This window comes from Eleutherodactylus coqui, chromosome 13, assembly GCF_035609145.1.
Source record: "Eleutherodactylus coqui strain aEleCoq1 chromosome 13, aEleCoq1.hap1, whole genome shotgun sequence".
Classification (NCBI taxonomy): Eukaryota; Metazoa; Chordata; class Amphibia; order Anura; family Eleutherodactylidae; genus Eleutherodactylus; species Eleutherodactylus coqui.
In genome coordinates, this window is record NC_089849.1 from 49,628,835 (window position 1) to 49,650,669 (window position 21,835).

The 21,835-nt window shown below is 44.4% G+C and overlaps 1 protein-coding gene across 7 annotated transcripts in view; it reads left to right on the plus strand.

The window, feature by feature from the left end:
• KIAA1755 (KIAA1755 ortholog) overlaps nt 1-21,267 on the plus strand; it is a 64,199-nt gene extending 42,932 nt beyond the window's left edge. For all 7 annotated transcript variants that reach the window (XM_066588038.1, XM_066588041.1, XM_066588042.1 and 4 more), the window contains 8 exons: nt 2,330-2,579; nt 2,947-3,036; nt 5,706-5,927; nt 11,993-12,163; nt 14,182-14,359; nt 19,835-19,948; nt 20,081-20,323; nt 21,019-21,267. In XM_066588038.1, the coding sequence (XP_066444135.1) occupies nt 2,330-2,579; nt 2,947-3,036; nt 5,706-5,927; nt 11,993-12,163; nt 14,182-14,359; nt 19,835-19,948; nt 20,081-20,323; nt 21,019-21,173 (1,423 nt within the window). In that variant the 3' untranslated portion in view covers nt 21,174-21,267. The remainder of the gene's footprint in view (nt 1-2,329; nt 2,580-2,946; nt 3,037-5,705; nt 5,928-11,992; nt 12,164-14,181; nt 14,360-19,834; nt 19,949-20,080; nt 20,324-21,018) is intronic.
• The last annotated feature ends 568 nt before the right edge of the window (nt 21,268-21,835 follow it).

A 21,835-nucleotide genomic window follows, 5' to 3' on the forward strand; every position in this document is an offset into this window, starting at 1 on the left:
TTATGACAGAACACAACAGTACTGAATGGGCTCCATTGACTATAATGGGATTTGTTTGGTTTCCGCTCAGCAGCCTGGCATTTTACTGCATGCAGCACTTTTCTTTCAGTATTTTGTACTGGATTTTCAAAGGGACCTCCAACTGAAGGTTCCAGCGCAGATGTGAAATCACCCTAAAGCTTATCTGAGTTTTCAACAAGTTTTCTAAAATAAACCAGGTTCTCCTTATGCTCTCATTTTCTTTTGTTGGCACCCCATTTCATGTTTTTAAGTTCTGATTTCACGTGGTTTTCCCCAATTTTCTGCTACTGTGCTGTTTTCAAACCATTCTCAGACAGGGTCTGTGTCACAAGCCTACTATTGTTCCAGTACTTTACTGTCCTGTACGTCCTTTCCCTCACTTCCCATGCTGCATTGCTCTGTCTCTTGTCCAAAGAGCAAGAAGGCAATATCTGAATGTCTGCCCTTCTGCTTTCCCAGGAAGATTGTAAGAGTTGGATATTCAGAGACATTCTGGCCAAATTGTTAGTAAACTCAAAATAATAAATAATACACAATGGCAGGAGAGGTAGACATTGTGGAGATTGAATACACTGTGCAAACGGATATAAGATCTGTGGGATCAACTTATGAAGATAGGAACTCCCCTATCTGGGTAACTACAGAATGTCAATACCTAACAACAGGCAGGGGATTGCAAAAGGCGTAGGAGGGAAACTGTTGTGGAAGCCACTTTAAATTTGATTTATAGTGGTAAAAAATATTTTTTAATGAAAGTATATTACAAGATTGATGAAACACACAAAAGCTATCATATGAGCCTAACTTGTCTGAAAAGTTAGTACCCCTTTCAGATTCCTCAGACCCAGTAGAAGAAATTATTATGATGGCTCACTAACTATCTATCCAGAACATGTACACAATCAGTTTTATTTGCTTCATAAACTTTATTGTCATCATTGAGCTCATCATCGAGAAGGTCTAATAATATACTTGTTAGTCACCCCATAAGAATAGACCCTAGTGAAAAAGACAATGCTTCCAAAGTCCGCTCCAGATTGTCTTAAAGGGGTTGTCCCGCGCCGAAACGGGGTTTTTTTTTTTTTAAACCCCCCCCCCCGTTCGGCGCGAGACAACCCCGATGCAGGGGTTAAAAAAACAACCCCCACAGCGCTTACCTGAATCCCGGCGGTCCGGCGTCTTCATACTCACCTGCTGAAGATGGCCGCCGGGATCCTCTGTCTCCATGGACCGCAGGGCTTCTGTGCGGTCCATTGCCGATTCCAGCCTCCTGATTGGCTGGAATCGGCACGTGACGGGGCGGAGCTACACGGAGCTACACGGAGCCCCATAGAGAAGAGGAGAAGACCCGGACTGCGCAAGCGCGGCTAATTTGGCCATCGGAGGCCGAAAATTAGTCGGCACCATGGAGACGAGGACGCCAGCAACGGAGCAGGTAAGTATAAAACTTTTTATAACTTCTGTATGGCTCATAATTAATGCACAATGTACATTACAAAGTGCATTATTATGGCCATACAGAAGTGTATAGACCCACTTGCTGCCGCGGGACAACCCCTTTAATTGAACCTTTAGAGCCTATTATTGTGTAAGATCCTGGGTCTACTAGAAGATACTCTTGTATTCTGATGGTTAGCCCAATCCTTTAAGAAGAGAATAGGATGCCCTACAGAGCCATTATACAAGCAATGCTCTACAACCCCTAACACAGTCCTGTAAGGACTCTAAGTGTCCCTACGATACAGGCTTTCCGCTGACTTTGCTGTGTAGATGAGCTCTGAAGGAGATATAAGGATGGCATTCTACAAAGTTATTTGTGCTAATGGGCCCCTACTTACTGGCTAATAATCATTAATACTTTTAAGTCAATCTGAAGAATCGGTGAATATACAGGGGTGGGCAAAAATATGGAAACACCGGACAAAATACATGCCTTAAATTTGATTATAAATCATATTTCAATAAGACATGTGGAGACCGATTTTAAGTGGAGGTAATATGACACAGATGTTACTGGGCAGAAGTGAACATCTGCCCAAGCAACAAGGTTCCATTGGCCAGCGGTTTGAGCCACTCGGTTGCTGTTGCCAGCTGGCTCTCAAAAACACTCAGAGCAGGGCAAGAGGTGAAGTAAACACAAATTTGGCGAGAAAGCCTTCAGCCAAGCAGGGGCTAAAAGGGCAACTTAGTGCTAATGATTAAAATCCCATGCATTTTATATGGTCTTTCCATATTTTTGTCCACCCCCTGTATTTAAAATGTGTTTCCTGCCAGTAAATCCAACATCTTTGATTCAATTCCTGTTCAGTAAGCTCCATCGAATAATGGAAGAGCTGCTCACTACAGAGAGAGACTACGTGTGCTCGCTGGGTTATGTCCTGTCCCACTACCTGAGTGAGATGGATCAGCCTGATCTCCCTCCGGCTCTACGCGGACAGCACGCTGCCGTATTCGGAAACTTGGAAAAACTCTATGAATTCCACAGCCATGTTTTCCTACAGGAACTTACAAGCTGCAGAAGGGACCCGAGTCACGTGGGACGCTGCTTTCTGAAACATGTAAGTGTATTTTAAAAACATTTTTGTCAAGGATTCTTAATTTCACTAATTTGTATTACGAGGGTCTGGCATTTGCCATAAAGTAACAGCTCTGGAGCAAATGTAGCAATAAACTGACACCTGAGTGTTACCATTCCCATTGTCAGTAGAGCGTGTCCCCCCACAGTCTAATACATCTAATCAGTGCTGGAAGTGTCAGGCTTTGTAAGGATTGCCACTAAGTGGTTATGCTTGAATGCAATCAGCATGATTCAGGTATTGGGCGTGATATAGGTAAGTTATGTAAATTCGAGCTGCTATTTTCAATTAAAATGATAGAATCCCACATTAAATTCACACTTGATTGCTGATTTGTTTTACGTTACAGAAGGAACAGTTTGGACTTTATGCTTTTTACAGCAAGAACAAACCTCAGTCTGACCGACTACTACAGGAACACGGGTCAACGTACTTCAAGGTATGGTCAAGACAAAGTCTTCATGTGGAAGCAGAAACATATTAGCTATGATAATATGTATATTACATTGTTTTACCTCCTGGAAGTAAGAGATGGATAGATGGGTTGGAAGGCTGGATGGTAGGCTGGTTTCAGTGTTGTCGGTCTTTGTCCTTCTCTGTTCTCTGTCCGTTGACAGTTTGTCACTTGACTTAAGAAAGCCAAAGAGAGGATGGTTATTGGGTAAGAGTGATCTGGCAAACATATATAAACTACTGAAGCCATGAGGTGGTTATTCCTAGCTACAAGACTGTCTTAATGTTTTCACTGACAGGTTCAAGAGACATGTGAACGACTAAACGAACACTGTTTCTACGCAACGATATGTAAGCAAGCAAACAAATTCTCGTTCATCGTTCAATCATGGGCCGTGTTTACACTGAACTTATGGGCGATGACATGTTCCCTTCAAAGAAAAAATTTAGGTGGAGAATCTTTTTAAGAGCCCAATGACACGGTCATATCTTGAGGCCATGTGCTGTCTGTGTAATACGTGGAAAGCACCCTGCCCTATAGCAGCCTATGAGGCTGGTCTTCAGAGGGCTGATTTTTTATATGGATCTGCGTGCTGTGCAGTGTTTTTTGGGCCCGTTTTGTACATGGCTGTGTGACTATGGGTTTTCTGGGATTTAGCATTAAAGGGGTTGTCCCGCGCCGAAACGGGTTTTTTTTTTTTTCAACCCCCCCCCCCCCCCCCCCGTTCGGCGCGAGACAACCCCGATGCAGGGGTTAAACAAGAAAACCGGACAGCACTTACCTTAATCCCCCGCTCCGGTGACTTCTTACTTACCTGCTGAAGATAGCTGCCGGGATCTTCTCCCTCGGTGGACCGCAGGGCTTCTGTGCGGTCCATTGCCGATTCCAGCCTCCTGATTGGCTGGAATCGGCATGTGACGGGGCGGAGCTACAAGGAGCAGCTCTTCGGCACGAGCAGCCCCATTGAGAAAAGAGGAAGACCCGGACTGCGCAAGCGCGTCTAATCTGGCGATTAGACGCTGAAAATTAGACGGCTCCATGGAAACGAGGACGCTAGCAACGGAGCAGGTAAGTGAAAAATTTCTGATAACTTCTGTATGGCTCATAATTAATGCACAATGTGCATTACAAAGTGCATTAATATGGCCATACAGAAGTGTATTGACCCACTTTGTTTCGCGGGACAACCCCTTTAATTGGGGTCAGATCTGCCAATCAGTGGAAAGACTGGGTCACTGTTGGTCCTTCACAGCAGCACCTGACACACTGTGCTTGGCTGTGTTCACACCGCGCTAGAGCCTTCCTTCGGGGCATATGCTGGGAGGATGGGAGGGTGAATGGGGGACTATGGATGTGTTGGTGTATGCACCGATCTGTCATTCAAACTGTACTAAGCTTAGTTTCCCTCTACTCTCTACTCTCCTGTATATTCCCATCATTCTTTATGGCCAAAACAAGGTTTGGTTATAAATTAGCTGATAAAAAGTGAAGCAGAGGAGAGATAAGGGCTAAAAACTAAAGGTACCTTTACACGGGGTGATTATCACATAAATTATCGATTGAAACAGTGAATTCCGGCGATAATCGCCCCATGTACACCAACTGGACACTGAGTTAAAAATCGCTTACCCATCTGAGTTACTTTGTTTTTAGCAGATCTAAAACCCAGTGATTGTCAGGCCGTGTGAACAGGAGTCCTCAAACTTTGAGCGACTCCTCTTTACTGTGAATGGAGGCGGGTGGGCCGGTACACTCCCGGCTGCTCCACCTCCATTCCCTTGAATGTCTATCGATCCTGTGTAAAGCATAGGAGCGATAGTCGCTGATAAGATAGTCCTACTGTGTAAAGGTACCCTGAGTCGGCAGTTTAGCCGCACTAACAGATCTCCTATTCAGACTTAGGGCTTATTCAGACGGCCATATATCGGTCAGGTTTTCATGGCCAGCCAATATACGCTACGATCTGAGCAGTTAAAACTCATGAACGGGTGCACAAATCTAACGTTTGTGTGCCCATTTAGACGCAATGGGCCCCGGCGCATATATGCCGAGGCCACATTGCTGTTGCTACTTCCCCTTCCCTCCCCCTAACCAGATCACCTCCTCTCTTCTATCCTCCAGCTGATTGTAATGGGAGGGGGTGGGGCAGAGGGAGCTTGGCTTAGCCCTGCCCGTCCCTTGTCCGCAGCCAGCAATGGAAGGAGACGGGATGGAGTGGTGCTTACCTCCGCCCCCCTCCCGCCCCCTCCCATTGCAATCAGCCGGAGGGGAGAAGAGGGCGGGAGTTTAGCAGTCATGCTGCTAAACTCCCTCCCACCTCCCTTCTCCGGCTGCTGTCATTGGCTCCCATAGGAGCCCATGCAGCAGCCAACGTATTCCAGCCCAAAAGATAATTACAGGACTATCTTTTGAGCCCGACGTAAAAACGCTGAGTGCTATATTGGCCGGGCCGATATATGCTCGCGTGAAAGAGGCCTTAGACTGCAATGTTTGTATACAGTGATATGTAGAAACTGCAGAAGGTAAACAGTGCAACATTTTTAATTAAACATCATAGCAAAAATGATTGTCAACCCCAAATACATATATTTAAGTGAAAATAAAGATGTACATAGCCTTTAAGTTGATATTTGCGGAAATTTGTGTTTTCACAGAGGAAGCAACAGGAGTTGGGGGACAAGATGGATCTCTCCTCCTATCTTCTAAAACCCATCCAGCGTATCAGCAAGTATAGTCTGCTCCTACAGGACATGGAGTGGGAGTGCAAAGGGCAAAGCAGCAGAGAGGCAGAGCTGAAGGATGCGCAGGAGGTTGTCAGATTCCAGCTACGTCACGGGAATGACCTCCTTGCCATGGACGACATTCAGGACTGTGATGTAAGAAATAAGACAAAGATAATCCCTTTCAATAAACCCTGCCTGAACAAGACTGTCTAATCGGGGTAGGGTGTCTCAGTGGTGACCATCAGGGCTATCTCCAGCAGTAAGGCCAGATTCACATGACCATATTTGCACATGCAAAATTAATGCACGCAATACATAGTGAATAGAACCTATTGATTTCAATAGGTTCATTCACAAGCGCTTATGTTGCATGCTCAATTCCGTTGTGCATTTTGATGCCAGAGAAATATTGGCGTTAAAAAACTCTTTTGATGCACCATTTTTTTAGGCGCATCAAAAAATCGTTTGTATGAAAGAACCAATAGGAAACCATTGGTTCTTTTAGATGCAATTTTTTTAACGCGCCTACTCTGCGTTAAAGTGACGTTCAGGTGAAAGAGGCCTAAGGATGCTACTGAGGTGTAGTGCTCAAGAATGTTGCGGCCTGCAGCAGTGGTCTATGGACATTTATATACATTTCTGTGATTTCTCCTACAATGTGTCTTTCTGGTATCTTACATAATGGATATGTGCTTAGCGGCTGGAAAATTGGAGAATTTCCCAGTTTTCTTAATCATGAATATAAGTCCTTGCACGTCCGAGGTCAATGTTTCTTAACTCCAGACTTCAAGTTCCCCCAAGCAGATGAGCTGCTCAGGATTTCCGTAGTATCAAGCAGGTGATGTCATTATTGTCAGCACCTCAGACATTGCCACATGTTTGTTCTCTCTATAGGATATGCTCAACTCATGACCTGCTGGGAGGTTCTTGAAGACTGGAGTTAAAAAATACTGTCCTAGACTACACGGCTAATTTAGTTATATGGTACCCATTACAACGGTATATGAACGTGGATCGTTTTCCCCAGCGGAAAATCCACAGAGAATCTGTTGCACACATATTTGCGCATTTTACGGTACTTTTCTTTAAAAATACGCTGCAGGTCGAATATCCCTTGATCGGCAGAAATTCTCAGAATGACTGCTAATGTTTAAATAAACCCAGCTGTCTTCTTTTCCCAGCGTTGTACACCCTGTAACATCCTCCCCTCCCTTTTTTTCAGTTTCCCTAGAATTCTATGGAAGCTTCCAGTATATGTTGGCCAAAGAATCTTTTGTTGCAGCATATAAAATTGTGCTATTTTTCCCAGCGCGATTTTTTCACACGTCCAAAAATCGCTCATCTGAATGAATACATTTTCCCAACAATTGCCGGGCTGAACCTGCAAGCGCAGGCCCGGCAATTATTGCTATTATCCAAGCATTAACAGTGCTTACGTAATAGCGCCCTTAGTATATACAGCAAATGGATATCATTTTGATTTCCTTTGAATTCAAATGCAATGCAAATTTAGTGCCACTATCTTGTGCCGCATAGCAATTCTGCACCCTTTATTGGCTGCTATCTCTATGTGATCCTGATGCAACTTCAGCTTCCTATTATCAGCACTCACCTAGAGCCGCCAAGTAAACCGGGGATTCTAAATATGCTGTTTTCTTCCACAGCCTGTATGCAAATATTCCTGCCTTGCGGCTAATTAGAATTTTTGAGCGAAAGTTTAGTCATGCAGGATTTGCTCCTTACATCCCCTTGAAAGATGGCAGGAGATAGGTGACAGACAGGCTTTAAATTCCCCGTGAAATGTAGCAAGGAAGATGTAATATCACGAACGTCAAAGCATTTATGGCTATTAGAGTCAAAGTGGATTACCAGTGTGCGAGAGGGGACATTAGGGAGAGCGAGACGTATTGAGGAGTGAGCGTAACTGCTCGGAACGCAGCGGTGGGAGACAGAAGGAGGAGTGAGATTAATCACATACACGCAGCAATGGACTGGGGCGCAGCGGAGACATCACACGGGGACAGAGACAAAGTACAGGATTAGATAGAAGCTGCTGTGGAAGAGTATCATTTACAATAGGGAGAAATCCCAGGCTTGGGAGAAAGGGACTGAGGTCAACAGGGGGTAACCAGGCTACTGATTCCTGTACAAACAGCTCCGAGAGTCTCCTGTCCCTCAACAGACTGAACTACAAGTGTCAAATATGCTACACATGTACCCAATGTGTTTCCTGTCACTGACTTCATGTCACTTGTCACTAGATCTTAACATCAGCATCTTCTGCAGCTGAATGGGTTTTGTCTGAACTGCGCAGTCCCAGAAGAGCTGGCCTTTAGCTACGCAGCATGCTACCAGAACCGCTCTGCGCCCATGATATGAGATTGCAGATATATTGCTTTAATTTAAAATTGGAATAAGTACAGCTGGGCTTTCGCGGGCCGTTCTCTCCCTCCCCCTGTCAGACGGACAACTGGAAATTAATTATTGGGATGTTGTTGGCAATGCGTAGGTATTTTAGCAGAATGGGAACAGCAAAATTGTTTTAGCACTCAAGCAAAATAAAGCTCTGCGGTTTCCTGTATTACTTAGACATATAATCAACAAATTATAAAATGGTTGTATATACTAAATGGCCACTTTATTAGAGATGCTGGTCCTTTCATGATTGGATCTTCTCTGTATGGAAATTAGGGTGGTTTCACATCTACCTCTGGAGGTTCTGTCGCACATCCAACACAAAAATGTATCCCTAAGGGCTCCCACCCACTGGCGTTTTTTTCTCCACTGCAATGCGATTCTAAAGTTAAAGTCTCGCATCGCAGTGCGAGAAAAACGCAGGCAGATATCCCAAAATCGCTGGGATATCGCTGCGACATCGCCAGTCTTTTCAATGAGGCCAGCGGCAGCAGCGCTAGCCCCATTTAAAAGATATGGAGAATGCCGCGGACTTCTGCCACAGCTGTCACAGCTGTGGCAGGAGTTTCCTTCATCCCTGCAGGGACCGCGGGGATGAAGGAATCCTCTGTCACAGCTGTGGCAGAAGTCAGCGGCATGCTATCCCATTGCTTTCAATGGGATCGGCACTGCTGCCAATCCCATTGAAAGTAGTGGTTTCTGACAGGCCCCGCGGAATGATTATCGGAGAAGGGCTTGAAATATAAGCCCTTCCCCGATAGTCATAAAAAAGTGGTTAAAAAAATAATAAATAAGTTACTCACCTCTCCTGCTGTCAGCCGCGTCCTCCGGCTGGCTCCCCGGCACTGCTACTGAGCTCTTTCAGCAGACGGGGATTTAAAAATAGCTAAGATATTGCTATTCATGAATGAATAGCTAAGAGCTATCTGCCATTGGCTGAGCGCTCAGCCAATAGCTAAGCACTAGCTGCTATTGGCTGAGCCCTCAGCCAATCCGCACAGCCCTTTCAGGAGACGGGGATTTTCAAATCCCCGTCTGCTGAAAGAGCTCAGTAGCAGTGCTGGGGAGCCAGCCGGTGGAGGACGCGGCTGACAGCAGGAGAGGTGAGTAACTTTTTTATTATTTTTTTAACCACTTTTTGATGATTATTGGAGAAGGGCTTATATTTCAAGCCCTTCTCCGATAATCATTCTGCAGGGCTTGTCAGAAACCACTGCTTTCAATGGGATCGGCAGCAGTGCCGATCCCATTGAAAGCAATGGGATAGGATGCCGCTGACTTCTGCCACAGCTGTGACACTTGTCACAGTTGTGGCAGAGGTCTGTGGCATTCTCCATATCTTTTCAATGGGGCTAGCGCTGCTGCCGCTGGCCCCATTGAAAAGACTATCGCAGCGATATCGCAGCGATTTTCTCGCACTGCTCTGCGAGAGTTTTCACTTACTCTCGCAGCGCAGTGGAGAAAAAAACGCTAGTGGGTGGGAGCCCTTATAGCCAATGGGGTTTGATCGGCGCTGTTTGGCTCTGTCCTAAGACTGAGCCGTTTGGCCACTGGGATTGCCCTTTCCTGCTCCCTAAACGTTCTTGGAAAGTGGAATCCCTGATGCAGGTATGAAACTAATTATTGACACATGACCCCAAAGTACAGCATAGCATCAAGTGAGCAACTTTTCCATGGATCAGTTTCAGTGTGAGTCTACATTAGAATACGAAAGTCAACAGCTTCAAATGAGGCCTGGTTATCAGTGCTAGACCAGCGGGGGTCAGTGTTCCAAAAACTGCCAGCCTTGTGGGAAATCGCTTCAGAGGGTGATCAGCTTACCTGTGGGATTCACTGATTCTCCCAATCTTGTGAAGTTTTCTTGTGCAATGATGTTGAGAGTATGCCAATAATGGTGCGATAAAGGGAAAAACATCTATGTATTCTGTAGACTTCAACAATCCATCAATGATAGGTGTCAGAGGAGGATGTCAAGAATCTTTGAAATGAACATGCAGTGCAAAGTCTAGCAAATTTCAACCAAATTCAACACTGGTGCTCCAAGTAATGTCCAAGCACACAACTCGTTGTTCATTAGCACGAATAATCCCATGTCTGACGTAGATATTCAGTCTCCAGGACCTGGGCAACTATGTCAGATGCATTGTCGCATGATGCACACAGATTTTATGCACAGGGACTTAATCTATGGCTGTGTAGTGCCATTGTGTAGAGCAAAGAACCAGGTTCAAGATCTGAAGCTGAGGCCACAATGATCTACGTATCTTAATTTGGAGCAGAGCTGGAGTGCACTTGGCATCCTGCACAGAGGAGGACTCTCAAGGTGGCCAGCAATGATCAGGACAATGCAATGTTTGATGTAGATGTACATGGTAAGGGGTCTAGATTAGCAGTATACCACCAATGGCGGCAGGCCACGCAGCTGCTATGGGACCCATGGGCCAGGGGCACCTGTGGATAAATGATCCTGTGTATTATCCCATCCCATCATTTGCTTGCAATTTGGCACAACACATATTTGTTGTCGTACACCTGCCTATCCAGGGCCACTTAACTATAGGGCAAATGGTGCACCTTGTACCAGGCTACCCTGGCAGCCTCACCACTTAAACTGTATCAGTGTCCTTAGGATGCCAATATAAGTTGAATATCATCTCCTCACATGAACATGCGGAGGAGCTGCACAGAAGAGTCAGGGAAGAGTCCCCTGTCATAGCCTGCTCTGTGGGATCTGCATTACTGGGACAGCTCACTTTACTGTTACTGGTCATATAGCTGCTGCACACAAGGTGCGGAGCAGCAGCAGGTGGAGGTGGTGGTCTACTGGGACTGAGCCTTCTGATGCCGTTTTTTACAGCTGCCCTCTAGATAAGGTAGCATGCATTCTGGAAATATTTTGTTCATTTGCAATTACATTCAGAGTATAAAAGGGGCATTATATCCCTGTGGGGAACACAAAGGGGCTGTTATTACTGTATGGGATACAAAAGAAGAGGCAATGTCACTGCATGGAGCCTAAAAGGGGGCACTATTATTATTTGTGTCTGAAAAAGTAGCACTGTTACTGCATGAGGTCTGGACCCCGAAGGAGGGATGAGGAGATAAGAACTAATTTTTGGGGGGATAGGTGGGGGTAATTTTACTTTTTACTATGGGGCCCCATTATTTCTATGTACAACTTTGGTTCAGAGTCTGAACTATTGGTCAAACACAGAATTATTCCATAGTACCTCCAGATTACCAACCATGGACAGAAATCAAATCTATGGGAATAAATTCGAAAGGCACCAGGTTGAGATCTGAAGTTGAACTCTTACTATATAGCTACATAGATGGAGTGCAGTCGGAAACCTGAAGTGGACTCCCCAACCTCCAGGAGTGCTTGTTGATGAGCCACTTTAAGTTTCTAGACATTATAGGTACATTTTATCCATTCCTCCATGAGTATTTGTGTGCAGTATTATTTATGTGTATAATTATAATTCTCCGCATAATTCGGTCTGCGTAATTATCAGTCCATGAACTAAACCAAAATACATGGAAATCATTAAGAGGATGCAAGTTAGTGGCAGTCCTTCATTATAAGCAAGACAGTTATGTGACATCTAGTCGATTTCTTGCAATATCACTAAAGATTATAGGTTGTAGCTGACAGCTGAGAGGTTTCACATATCTTGTGAATGTTCTTCTTCCACTCTAATAAATGTAGATGTCTTCAATGTTGCAGGATCTTAGGTGACACGTTTAGCTTCACTATTTGATTCTATTTACTTCATGTTCATTTTCTTCGTATTTTATTTTAGGTGAACCTAAAGGAACAAGGTCGACTACTGCGCCAAGGAGAGTTTGTGATCTTCTACAGAAAGAGAAAGTGCCTCAGAAGGGTTTTTCTGTTCAAGGATCTGATTCTTTTTAGTAAAACCAAAAAGGCTGCATCGGGAAGAGAGATCTATCTGTACAAGCAATCCATCAAGGTAATGGTCATTCTTCCTCATCACTAAATACTGCATGCATGTAACTTGTGTTATTGTTGACACTTTCCATTGCTAAACCCACTACACACCTTAATTAATGACCCGAAACCAGGAATGGATTCTATTGGCTACACCCACACCTCAATATTGAAGTAAAGACAGCTGTGTAAAGCTCAGCCCCCACCACAGATGCTGAATAGAGATGAGCGAGTATACTTGCTAAGGCACATTACTCGAGCGATTAGTGCCTTAGCCGAGTATCTCCCCGCTCGTCTCTAAAGATTCGGGGGCCGACGCCGGTGACAGGTGAGTTGCGGCGGGGAGCGGGGGGGGGAGAGAGAGATCTCCCCTCCGTTCCTAACCCGCTCTCACCCGCCGCTCCCCGCCCCCCACTGGCCCTCGAATCTTTAGAGACGAGCGTTGGACCCTGAGGAACTAACAAAATGCTGTCTGATGAAGAGGTCTACATACCTAGAAACGTGTTACCTACTAATTCAAAATAAAGTGCTATTTCAATCAACACCATAGGCCTTACTGACTTTTGATCCACCAGTCTCAGTTCCTTTTGTTGCCTCTTTACTTCAGTAAACCACACTAACATGACCTCTGGTTGACCAGTGTATTAGGGTGGCAGCACCAATTGAGCATTGGCCCCACAAAAACGACACATCTGCATGCTACCACTGCTATAGTGGTTTCTTTACTCCTGGGGGTGCTCTGGCCAGCTTTCTCGTCCCATAACCACACTCTGGTGACTGGGATGTAGCCATTAAGAAAACTACAGAATTGTAGTCAACCACTGACTGAGGACTCCAGAACTTCATTGCTCCATCCCCAACCCCCAAAACCATAGATAGAAACTTCAAGGACCACTCTACTAAAACTGGTGTAAAAACTGCATGGTCATTCCATAACATTACATCCAAACCCTTTTGGTAAGCTCATGAGGAAGCAATCCATTAAAATAGGAGAGGGTGGGCTGGAGCCCCATTAATTGCTCACTACAAAACAGACGCCATCCATCGCTACATACCTCCTTTTAAGCCTTAAAGCTCCCATATCCCCACTAGTGTACCTTCCTCTTATGGTGACCCCTGCCCCATTACTGTATCTTCCCCAGGTTTTGACCTAAGTCCTACCTTACTGAGTATTAGGGATGAGCGAACGTGTCCGTTACGGACACATCCGCACCCGGACACCGGCTTTGCCGAACACTGCAGTGTTCGCGCGTAAGTGTCCGGGTGCCGCCGGGGGGCGGGGAGATGCGCGGCGGCGCGGGCGGCAGTAGCGGGGAACAGGGGGGAGCCCTCTCTCTCTCCCTCTCCCCCCCACTCCCCGCCGCACCCCCCCGCGCTGCCACGGCGGCCCCCGAACTTTTTCGCCCGAACACTGAAGTGTTCGCAAAGTTCGGTGTTCGGGCGAAAAAGGGGCGGAGCCGAACGTGTTCGCTCATCTCTACTGAGTATTCATCTTTTATATAACATACATTTAAAGTTTCCCATCATCTTAAATGGGAATGTTTTGGACCTTGGGGTTGGAAAGCTAAAGACTAGAAGTCCAGATTGATTTTAAGCAAGTCTTGACATTCTTTTCAGTCATCACATTCTGGGTGATCATTATCAGTTATATCTTCATCCTTACTTGGAATCTCATTCTTTGGGGATCTCAAATATCCTCTCACTATGGTAAGTCCAGTCCATGAATCTTGAGTACCATATTCATGAGCCATCTTGGAGTTTGCATGTTAAACAGTCCCATTGTTGGAAGAAGCAGAATCCAGTAAAAGATGTAGACTCATGGCTCATAAAAATGCTGTCTGGTTGCCTTGATCTGGAAATAATCTCCTGTGAAAGCACTAGAAATCTCAAGGGAATACGATTTTGGATATAGAAGAGTAACCTATAGAAGCTGATCCTTCCATTTATGTCCTGAGTTTAATCTTTAAAGTTGGTAAAACCAAATTATACTATCAAAGAATTTTCTTGAATGACTTGATTTTATTCTGTTCACATGCTTAGACTTCTGAGATTGGTCTCACTCACACACTGGGAGGCAGTGGACTCTGTTTTGAGATCTGGTTTCGGAGAAGGAAATTGGAGGACACGTATACTTTTCAGGCTCCCTCTCCTGATGTCAAGGAGGCCTGGACTGGGGACCTGCAGAAGATTCTTTGGGACCAGGCTATTAAAAATCGAGGTAAACAATGTGGAGGGTATGTCATGTACTGTAGTCATGGCTGTTTGTTCTGGAAATTAGTTAAACTACCAAAATCATGGACACCCCATACAATTCCCCAATAAAGCGGTCAATTCACCAATTAGGCTGCAATCACATGCCGCAGATTGGTTGTTGACATTTTTGTAATTGCAAATCAATTCCATTCATCTATTGCTTTAGTGGTTAGCACATGGACTTCTGCACATGGGGTAGTCATAGACACTTCTGGAAAAATCTTTTGCGTGTTATTTTACCCTTAAAGGGGTTGTCCACCTTTGAACTATTAATGAACTATCCCTAGAAAAGGCCATCGATAGTTGATCTGTAGGTGTCTGCTTCCCAGGACTCCTGCTGTTTAAAGGTCTGGGGTGGTACACTTGTCAAACCACAATGCAGATGTCCTAAGGTGAGCTAAGGGAGGCAGAAACCTCCCTTGAAAAGAAGTACTGTTGCACAGAGTTGCTGTGCTGCTGAAATCAGACAGCTCTGTATACGCTGCAGTGGCCCAGGTTGGTATTGCAGGCACCATTCAATTTCCTTTGAATTCATTGCAGAGTGTACAGAGCTGTCTGCTTTTAGCAACACAGCGACTTCGTAGACGAGTGCATCAGCATGGTGAACAGGATATTCTTTGTAGATCTGAGTTCCATGTGTTTGGTACCTTTGAGATAAAAGAACCCTACCATTATCTTCTTGCATCATATCTACTTGTTTATATCCGACCAATATTAAAGGGCCATCCGGATGATTTTCTTTTTTTCATTCATTATGCCTCCAGTATATATAAGCAGGGTAATATTAGCTTGGTTAGTTATTCCTTTCTATATGAAAGTCTCAGCCTCTTTCTCCTCAGATGGTCATGTGATGTCAATTCCGACCACCTAAGATTTACTTGGGTTTATGTGTTCACTTTCTAGTCAATTTCTCAGTTTGTGTGATGTTATTAAATAGACTCTACCACAGAAACTGCCTAGAGGGTGATACTAACACTCCTATCACAGTTACTGATGATGATCATATAGCTCCTGTCACACAGTTATAGTAGAGGAGATCACAGCTCATCCTCCTGACTGTATACTTTTAATCTGTAGCATATTTTAGTGAATATAGAAGGCAGTGATAATTAAACTGTCCAGTCAGCAGGCAAAAATGGTATATCCTCTAGCTAATGCTGTGCTAATGCATCATGGGATTGATGTGAAAGCGAAGTAGCATCAAGATGGCGTCTGATAAGTATCAGATAGAAGTGCACTGCATGGAAATGGTTGAAATACACAGAGGAGACCTCTGGAGTGTTAAAGGTAATCGAATGATTGGGGCAGGGATGGAAAAATGTGTTGTTGCCAGAGTGGTCTTATAATGCTACCCATTTTGGCTTGAAATTCCATTTTCTCATATTTTGAGCCAGGCCAGAAAACTTGCAAAGTCCCAGATATTTTAGGTACCGTATCCCCTCCCCTTTATACAGAACTTTGATGAGATGCGCCCCCAGGAAACACCTCCTTAACACGTACCACCAGTCCAGCTGGGCTTCAAGCTAACAAAAGCTTTGGCTGTTAGTGTAACTTTGCTTTATATTTGACATTTTGGGTATGTTCTAGTGACAGTCCTACACAGTTTATGGCACTGGGTACACTGAGATTTGAAAGATTATATTGGAGCTGTATGAAAGAACAAGGCCCATTTTACTAGAATAAATATAACTTGTCAATTGTACAAGTGGCACATATGACAGAAAACCACTCTGTGACATGTCAGAGCTGTATTTAGCATATAAGCAACCCAGGCACATGCTGTTCTTGAGGTGAGGAGGAGGTAGCACAAAATTATGCTCTCTTGCTGGTGAAAGTCATGTTGGCGGGATCCAGAAAGTAACGCTCTGCGGTGTAGAAACTTAATTTTATAATAATTTATGACAGTATAAATATAAACTAGTTCACTGTACAAAATGTCCTGACAACATGTATGCAAATCACATAAGCACTTACCAGTAAATATTTGATATTTCAATAATACATTTTCATAAGCCCCCTTATCCCATTTCAAGTATAGCAGCAGGGCAGCATAAACATAACAATTCTTCATTGGACACAACCAGGCCTGCAACCTTATATGATAAGCAATGTAATCTTCATATGTATTTGGCAATTTGCATGAGTTGTGAACATCCCCAATATAGGATGTTGGGAGTGGACATTTACATGATAGAAGTGCATGAACCATTACTAAGTTATTACACTTTGTCAAAAAAAATCAAGCCCCCAGCAGGACTTGTTGTTTGGCTGCTATACTCGGAATGTAGTTACATCCCAGTCAGATATACAAATGATAAGAGTTGTGGTGTGATTAGATGAACAGTCTTGACACCTGAGGCCCTAAAAATGGTTCCACTTGTTGACCACTAGACGCCTCTACGACGCAGGCGATCAAAGAAATTTCACTCCGTTACCAGAGCTTGAGAGGGGCACGTTTTTGGAATGCAAGAAGCTGGGTGATTCTATTGACAAATTGCCCACCACCGGGGGCGTTCTGACCAGATTTTTAGGAGGTGTCAGGACCATTGTTTACATGAGGACACGAACACAAGGAGACTGGGCTCAGGGTGCCCTTGACAAACCATCACTAGAGAGGATCGTCTGGAAAGCACAAGCAGCTCCAACTGTTTCATTGTCCGCAATCCAGAGATAGGTGGCACCATTTTTAAAGGCCCCTGTGTCTTTGGGAACCATTTCCAGGTGCTTTGTTGAAGGACATTTGGTCTCACGGTGCCCATTACATGTACGGCCTTTGACAGCCACCCACAATTTCCTCTGTTTGCAGTGGTGTCAGGAACAACAAAACTGGACTGCTGCGGAATGGGATGTCTTCAGTGGCGAATCCAGGTTTAGTTTAGGCACTGATGACAGCTGTGTTTGTGTCTGGAGACATAGGGGTGAGCATATCAATCCTGCCTTTGTTGTGGAGCGGCACACTGCCCCCCTGCTAGTGTGTTGGACTGGGGTTCATCGCATACGACAGTCGGTCCCCCCTAGTAGTGGTACAAGGAACAATGACAGCTCAGCGATATGTTCAGGACATCCTGCAGCCACATGTGTTCCTCTCATGGCAGCTTCCAAGAGGCCTTTTCCAGCTTAACCCCTTAATGACGCGGCCATTTTTCTTTTTCCATTTTCGTTTTTTCCTCCCCCCTTTAAAAAAATCATAACTCCTTTATTTATCCATCCACGTCACTGTATGAGGGCTTGTTTTTTGCTGGATGAGTTGTATTTTTCAATGGTGCTATTTAAAGTACCATATAATGTACTGAAAAACTTTTAAAAAATTCTAAGTGGAGTAAAATGGAAAAAAAACGACATTTTGCCATCTTTTAGTACGTCTTGCTTCTACGGCGCACAAATGGCAACAAAAACGACATGATAACTTTATTCTATGGGTCGGTACGATTACTACGATGCCAAACTTGTTTAGGTTTTTTTTTACTATACTCCTCTTTTTTTTTTTTAAAATACATAAAAATTTTTTCAATTATTTTCTGTCGTCATTTTGTGCGCGCGATAACTTTTTTATTTTTCCGTCAACGTAGTTGAGCAAGGTCTCATTTTTTGCGGGATGTCCTGTAGTTTCTGATAGTACCATTTTGGAATACATATGACTTTTTGATCGCTTTTTATTGCGTTTTTTCTTGGAGACAGGGTAACTAAAAAAGTGCATTTCTGGTGTTCTTCATTTTTTGTTTCGGACGACGTTCACCGTGCGGGAAAAATTATGTGCTACTTTGATAGATCGGACTTTTACGGACGCGGCGATATCAAATACATATTTTTAATTTATTATTTAGATTTTTTAATAATAGATATGGCAAAAGGGGGGTGATTTAAACTTTTACAACTTTTTTTTTTTTCAATTAAAAAAAAACTTTATTGATTCTTTTTTTTACTTTACTTTGAAGTCCCCCTGGGGGACTTTAAGATGCGATGCTTTGATCGCTCCTGCAGTATGACGTAATGCTATAGCATTACGTCATACTGCTTTTTGACAGGCAGCCTATGAAGCCACCCCACGGGGACGGCTTGATAGGCAGTCTGCTAAGGCAGCCCTGGGGCCTTTCATTAGGCCCCCGGCTGCCATGATACGTGCATGGCTCCCCCGATCTCACCGCGGGGGGGCCGCGCGGGACCCCCGAACATCGTTCGGGGGATTTAAATGCCGCTGTCAGAATTGACAGCGGCGTTTAAATGGTTAATAGCCGCGAGCGGCCGCGCGGCCGCTCGCGGCTATTGCCCGCGGGTGTCAGCTGTTATAAACAGCTGATGCCCGCACTGTATGAAGAGAGGTTGCCACGCAACCTCTCTTCATACATACCCCGACGCTCCATGACGTACCAGGTACGTCATTGGTCGTTAAGGGGTTAATATTGCTCGGCCACACACACAAGGGGGTCACAGGAATGCCGCCTCAACATTGCCACATTTCCTTGGCCTGCCTGGCCACCAGATTTATTGCCAATACAGCATGTATAGAACTATCTGGGATGCCAAGTTCGACAGCCTAGGAGTTTGTACGATCTAAAGGCTCAGTTACAGCAAGCGTGGACCAACATGCTGCAGGATACCAAACGGAACCTAGATGCCTCCATGCTCTTGCATCCAAGCTAGAGGCGGTACAACAGGGTACTACTATAGCCTCCATGACTGCACGTTTAAAACCATTTATTGTCATGTCTTGAGGGCATGAGGTTTCAAAGGGGAGAAGGGGGGAAAGAAACAGTAAATGGAGAAAAGTTACATTAGGCAACATGTAAAGAGGTGTTTTTTAGGGCACACTTAACATTGTGGGCGTTGGGAATTAACTTGATTGTCCAGGGTAGCGCATTCCAGAGAACTGGTACAGTTTAGAAAAAATCTTGGAGATAGGAGTGGGAGGATCGGATCAAAGAGGAATTTAGCACTCTCTTAAACTGAATGATTATCGTTCAAATTCTCTCTGGATTGCATGAATCTGAACGATATCATTCAGTGCCCGCAGGATCTGAATAACTAATGATAATTTATTTGTCATTCGGATCGTGCAGGCATAAAGCTCACAACAAACAAAACTTGTCAACAGACATTCATTCATCTATGAATGACGGCCTGTTTACTGTATGGAGGCGGGCGGTCCAAAATGATTTCCGGCCTGCTCCACCTGCATTCACTGAGTGTCTTATTATTCCTGTATTAAAGTACAGCAGCGTTTATCCTTAGGACAGCTTTCTGCGCCAAACAGTCATTCCATGTAAAAGGGCCTTTAATGTAAGGTCATTAGCAGACTGGAGAGCATGGGTAGGGTGGTAGACAGAGATGAGGGAAGAGACATAGGGCGGTGCAGCACTGTGAAGAGTGCTATGGATGAGTGATAACTTTAAATTGTATTCTATATGGACGGTTTCTTAGTTTTTCTATATTTCTTGTGCAGAAATGCGTAGACTAGAAAGAGCATTTTCTGGTTTGGGATGCAAGCCATTCACCGACATCCAGCCAAGCGAGGCCGCCATTAGCAGTAGAGCTGTTCCCCTGACTGGCAATGGAGGTACTGAAGTCACTAATGGATAATATAATTTGTGTGAATTTCCTATACAGTCTAAGCAGTGTGAAGCATTATGTTAATCACTTAATGTACAGTAACATGGACTTCTCCTTTATATCTCTCTTTTTGCACTAGATGAAAATCTTTCTTCTTCCCCTTCCATGAATTTATCATTCCCAACATCCCCTCCACCACTTCGCTCTATGTCAGTAGGCTCTCGGAGCAGTGCTAGCAGTGCTGTATCTCTTGGAGGATGCTCTTCCACCTCTTCTGGTCGTGGTTCTCTCAGCCCCCTACACGGATCTTCTGGATCGGAGCCGCCATGGAGATGCTCTAAGGCTGAGCCCTCCAATGATAAAGAACCCAACGTTTTCCTAAGTGAGTCTAATGTAGACAAATGCAAAACCAAACATCATATGGTAGGAAAGAACCTTTCAATATCCAATTCCAATATACAGATTGGGTAAACCTCATATTTCAGTGATATGTCAACTAATGGCTGAAAAAGTATTGCGTAATGGTTAGATCTATATGATTACCTTTGTTATCATGTTGCACTCGCAGCTAGAAATGATCATCAATGAGGTGGGTTGACTTACTAATCTTGCATCATCAGCAACTTCCAATGCTGGAAGATGAATAGGAGATGTGATGGTGCAACATTGGAGTAACAAAGTTACTCACACGGCCGTGGCTTAAAGCTGGCAATATACATGCATTGTCTGCCAAGAGATCTTCAGCCAACCTTTGATCCCCACAGTATCAAACATTTGGCTCAGCAGAATAGGTGTAATAATCCCTATGGAGATGTTGGTGAGCTCTTACCGGACACTTCTGGAACCTTCTTTCTCATAAAAAACCCAACATGGCTAAACTATGTTTCTCCATTTTGGAGATGCCCCAGTTTTTGGTACTTCCTCATATACACTACATTACATTTTTAATGGATCCCACCAAAACTCATGCCAATGTATTTCACACAACTATAATCTACTAAGTGCTATATGGCGTAGGCCATACGATTTCTACAGCCGTTTGAGCTTTAATATTTTTTTCTTCCCTCTCTATTTTAGCTGCCAGTTCGGGTTCTTCAGAAGGAAGTGTCTGTGGATTTAGTTCACCAGAGTCAAGCCATATACCTGTTGCCCATATAAATACGTGTTATCCCTCGGAGTGCTGGCGCCCCCTACATGTTGTGGACAAGCCCCCGGAAAGCAGCATGCTGTGAAAAAAATGGGCACAGAATGCCATACACCCTTGTCTACTGAAATCTCTATATTTATGTTCCGTTTTATATATGTAAATAAATCTATGACATTCTAGTTATGATTAAGATATTAAAATGCTGTTCTACATTTATGGGATGTTTTACAACAGATACAAATGATAGGACCACTATACCAAATATCTTTTATTGTGGCGGAGGACACTGCAGACTCTGATGGTCAATTATTAAAAGTAAGAAATGGAGATACAAAGTCCTTGTGTGTTATGGCCCATTGTAGTTCAATCGTCATTAGAGATGAGCGAACGTACTCGTCCGAGCTTGATACTCGTTCGAGTATTAGCGTGTTCGAGATGCTCGTTACTCGAGGCGAGTACCACGCGATGTTCGAGTTACTTTCACTTTCATCTCTGAGACGTTAGCGCGCTTTTCTGGCCAATAAAAAGACAGGGAAGGCATTACAACTTCCCCCTGCGACGTTCAAGCCCTATACCACCCCCCTGCAGTGAGTGGCTGGCGAGATCAGGTGTCACCCGAGTATATAAATCGGCCCCTCCCGCGGCTCGCCACAGATGCATTCTGACAGAGATCAGGGAAAGTGCTGCTGATGCTGGAGCTGCTATAGGGAGAGCGTTAGGAGTTATTTTAGGCTTCAAGAACCCCAA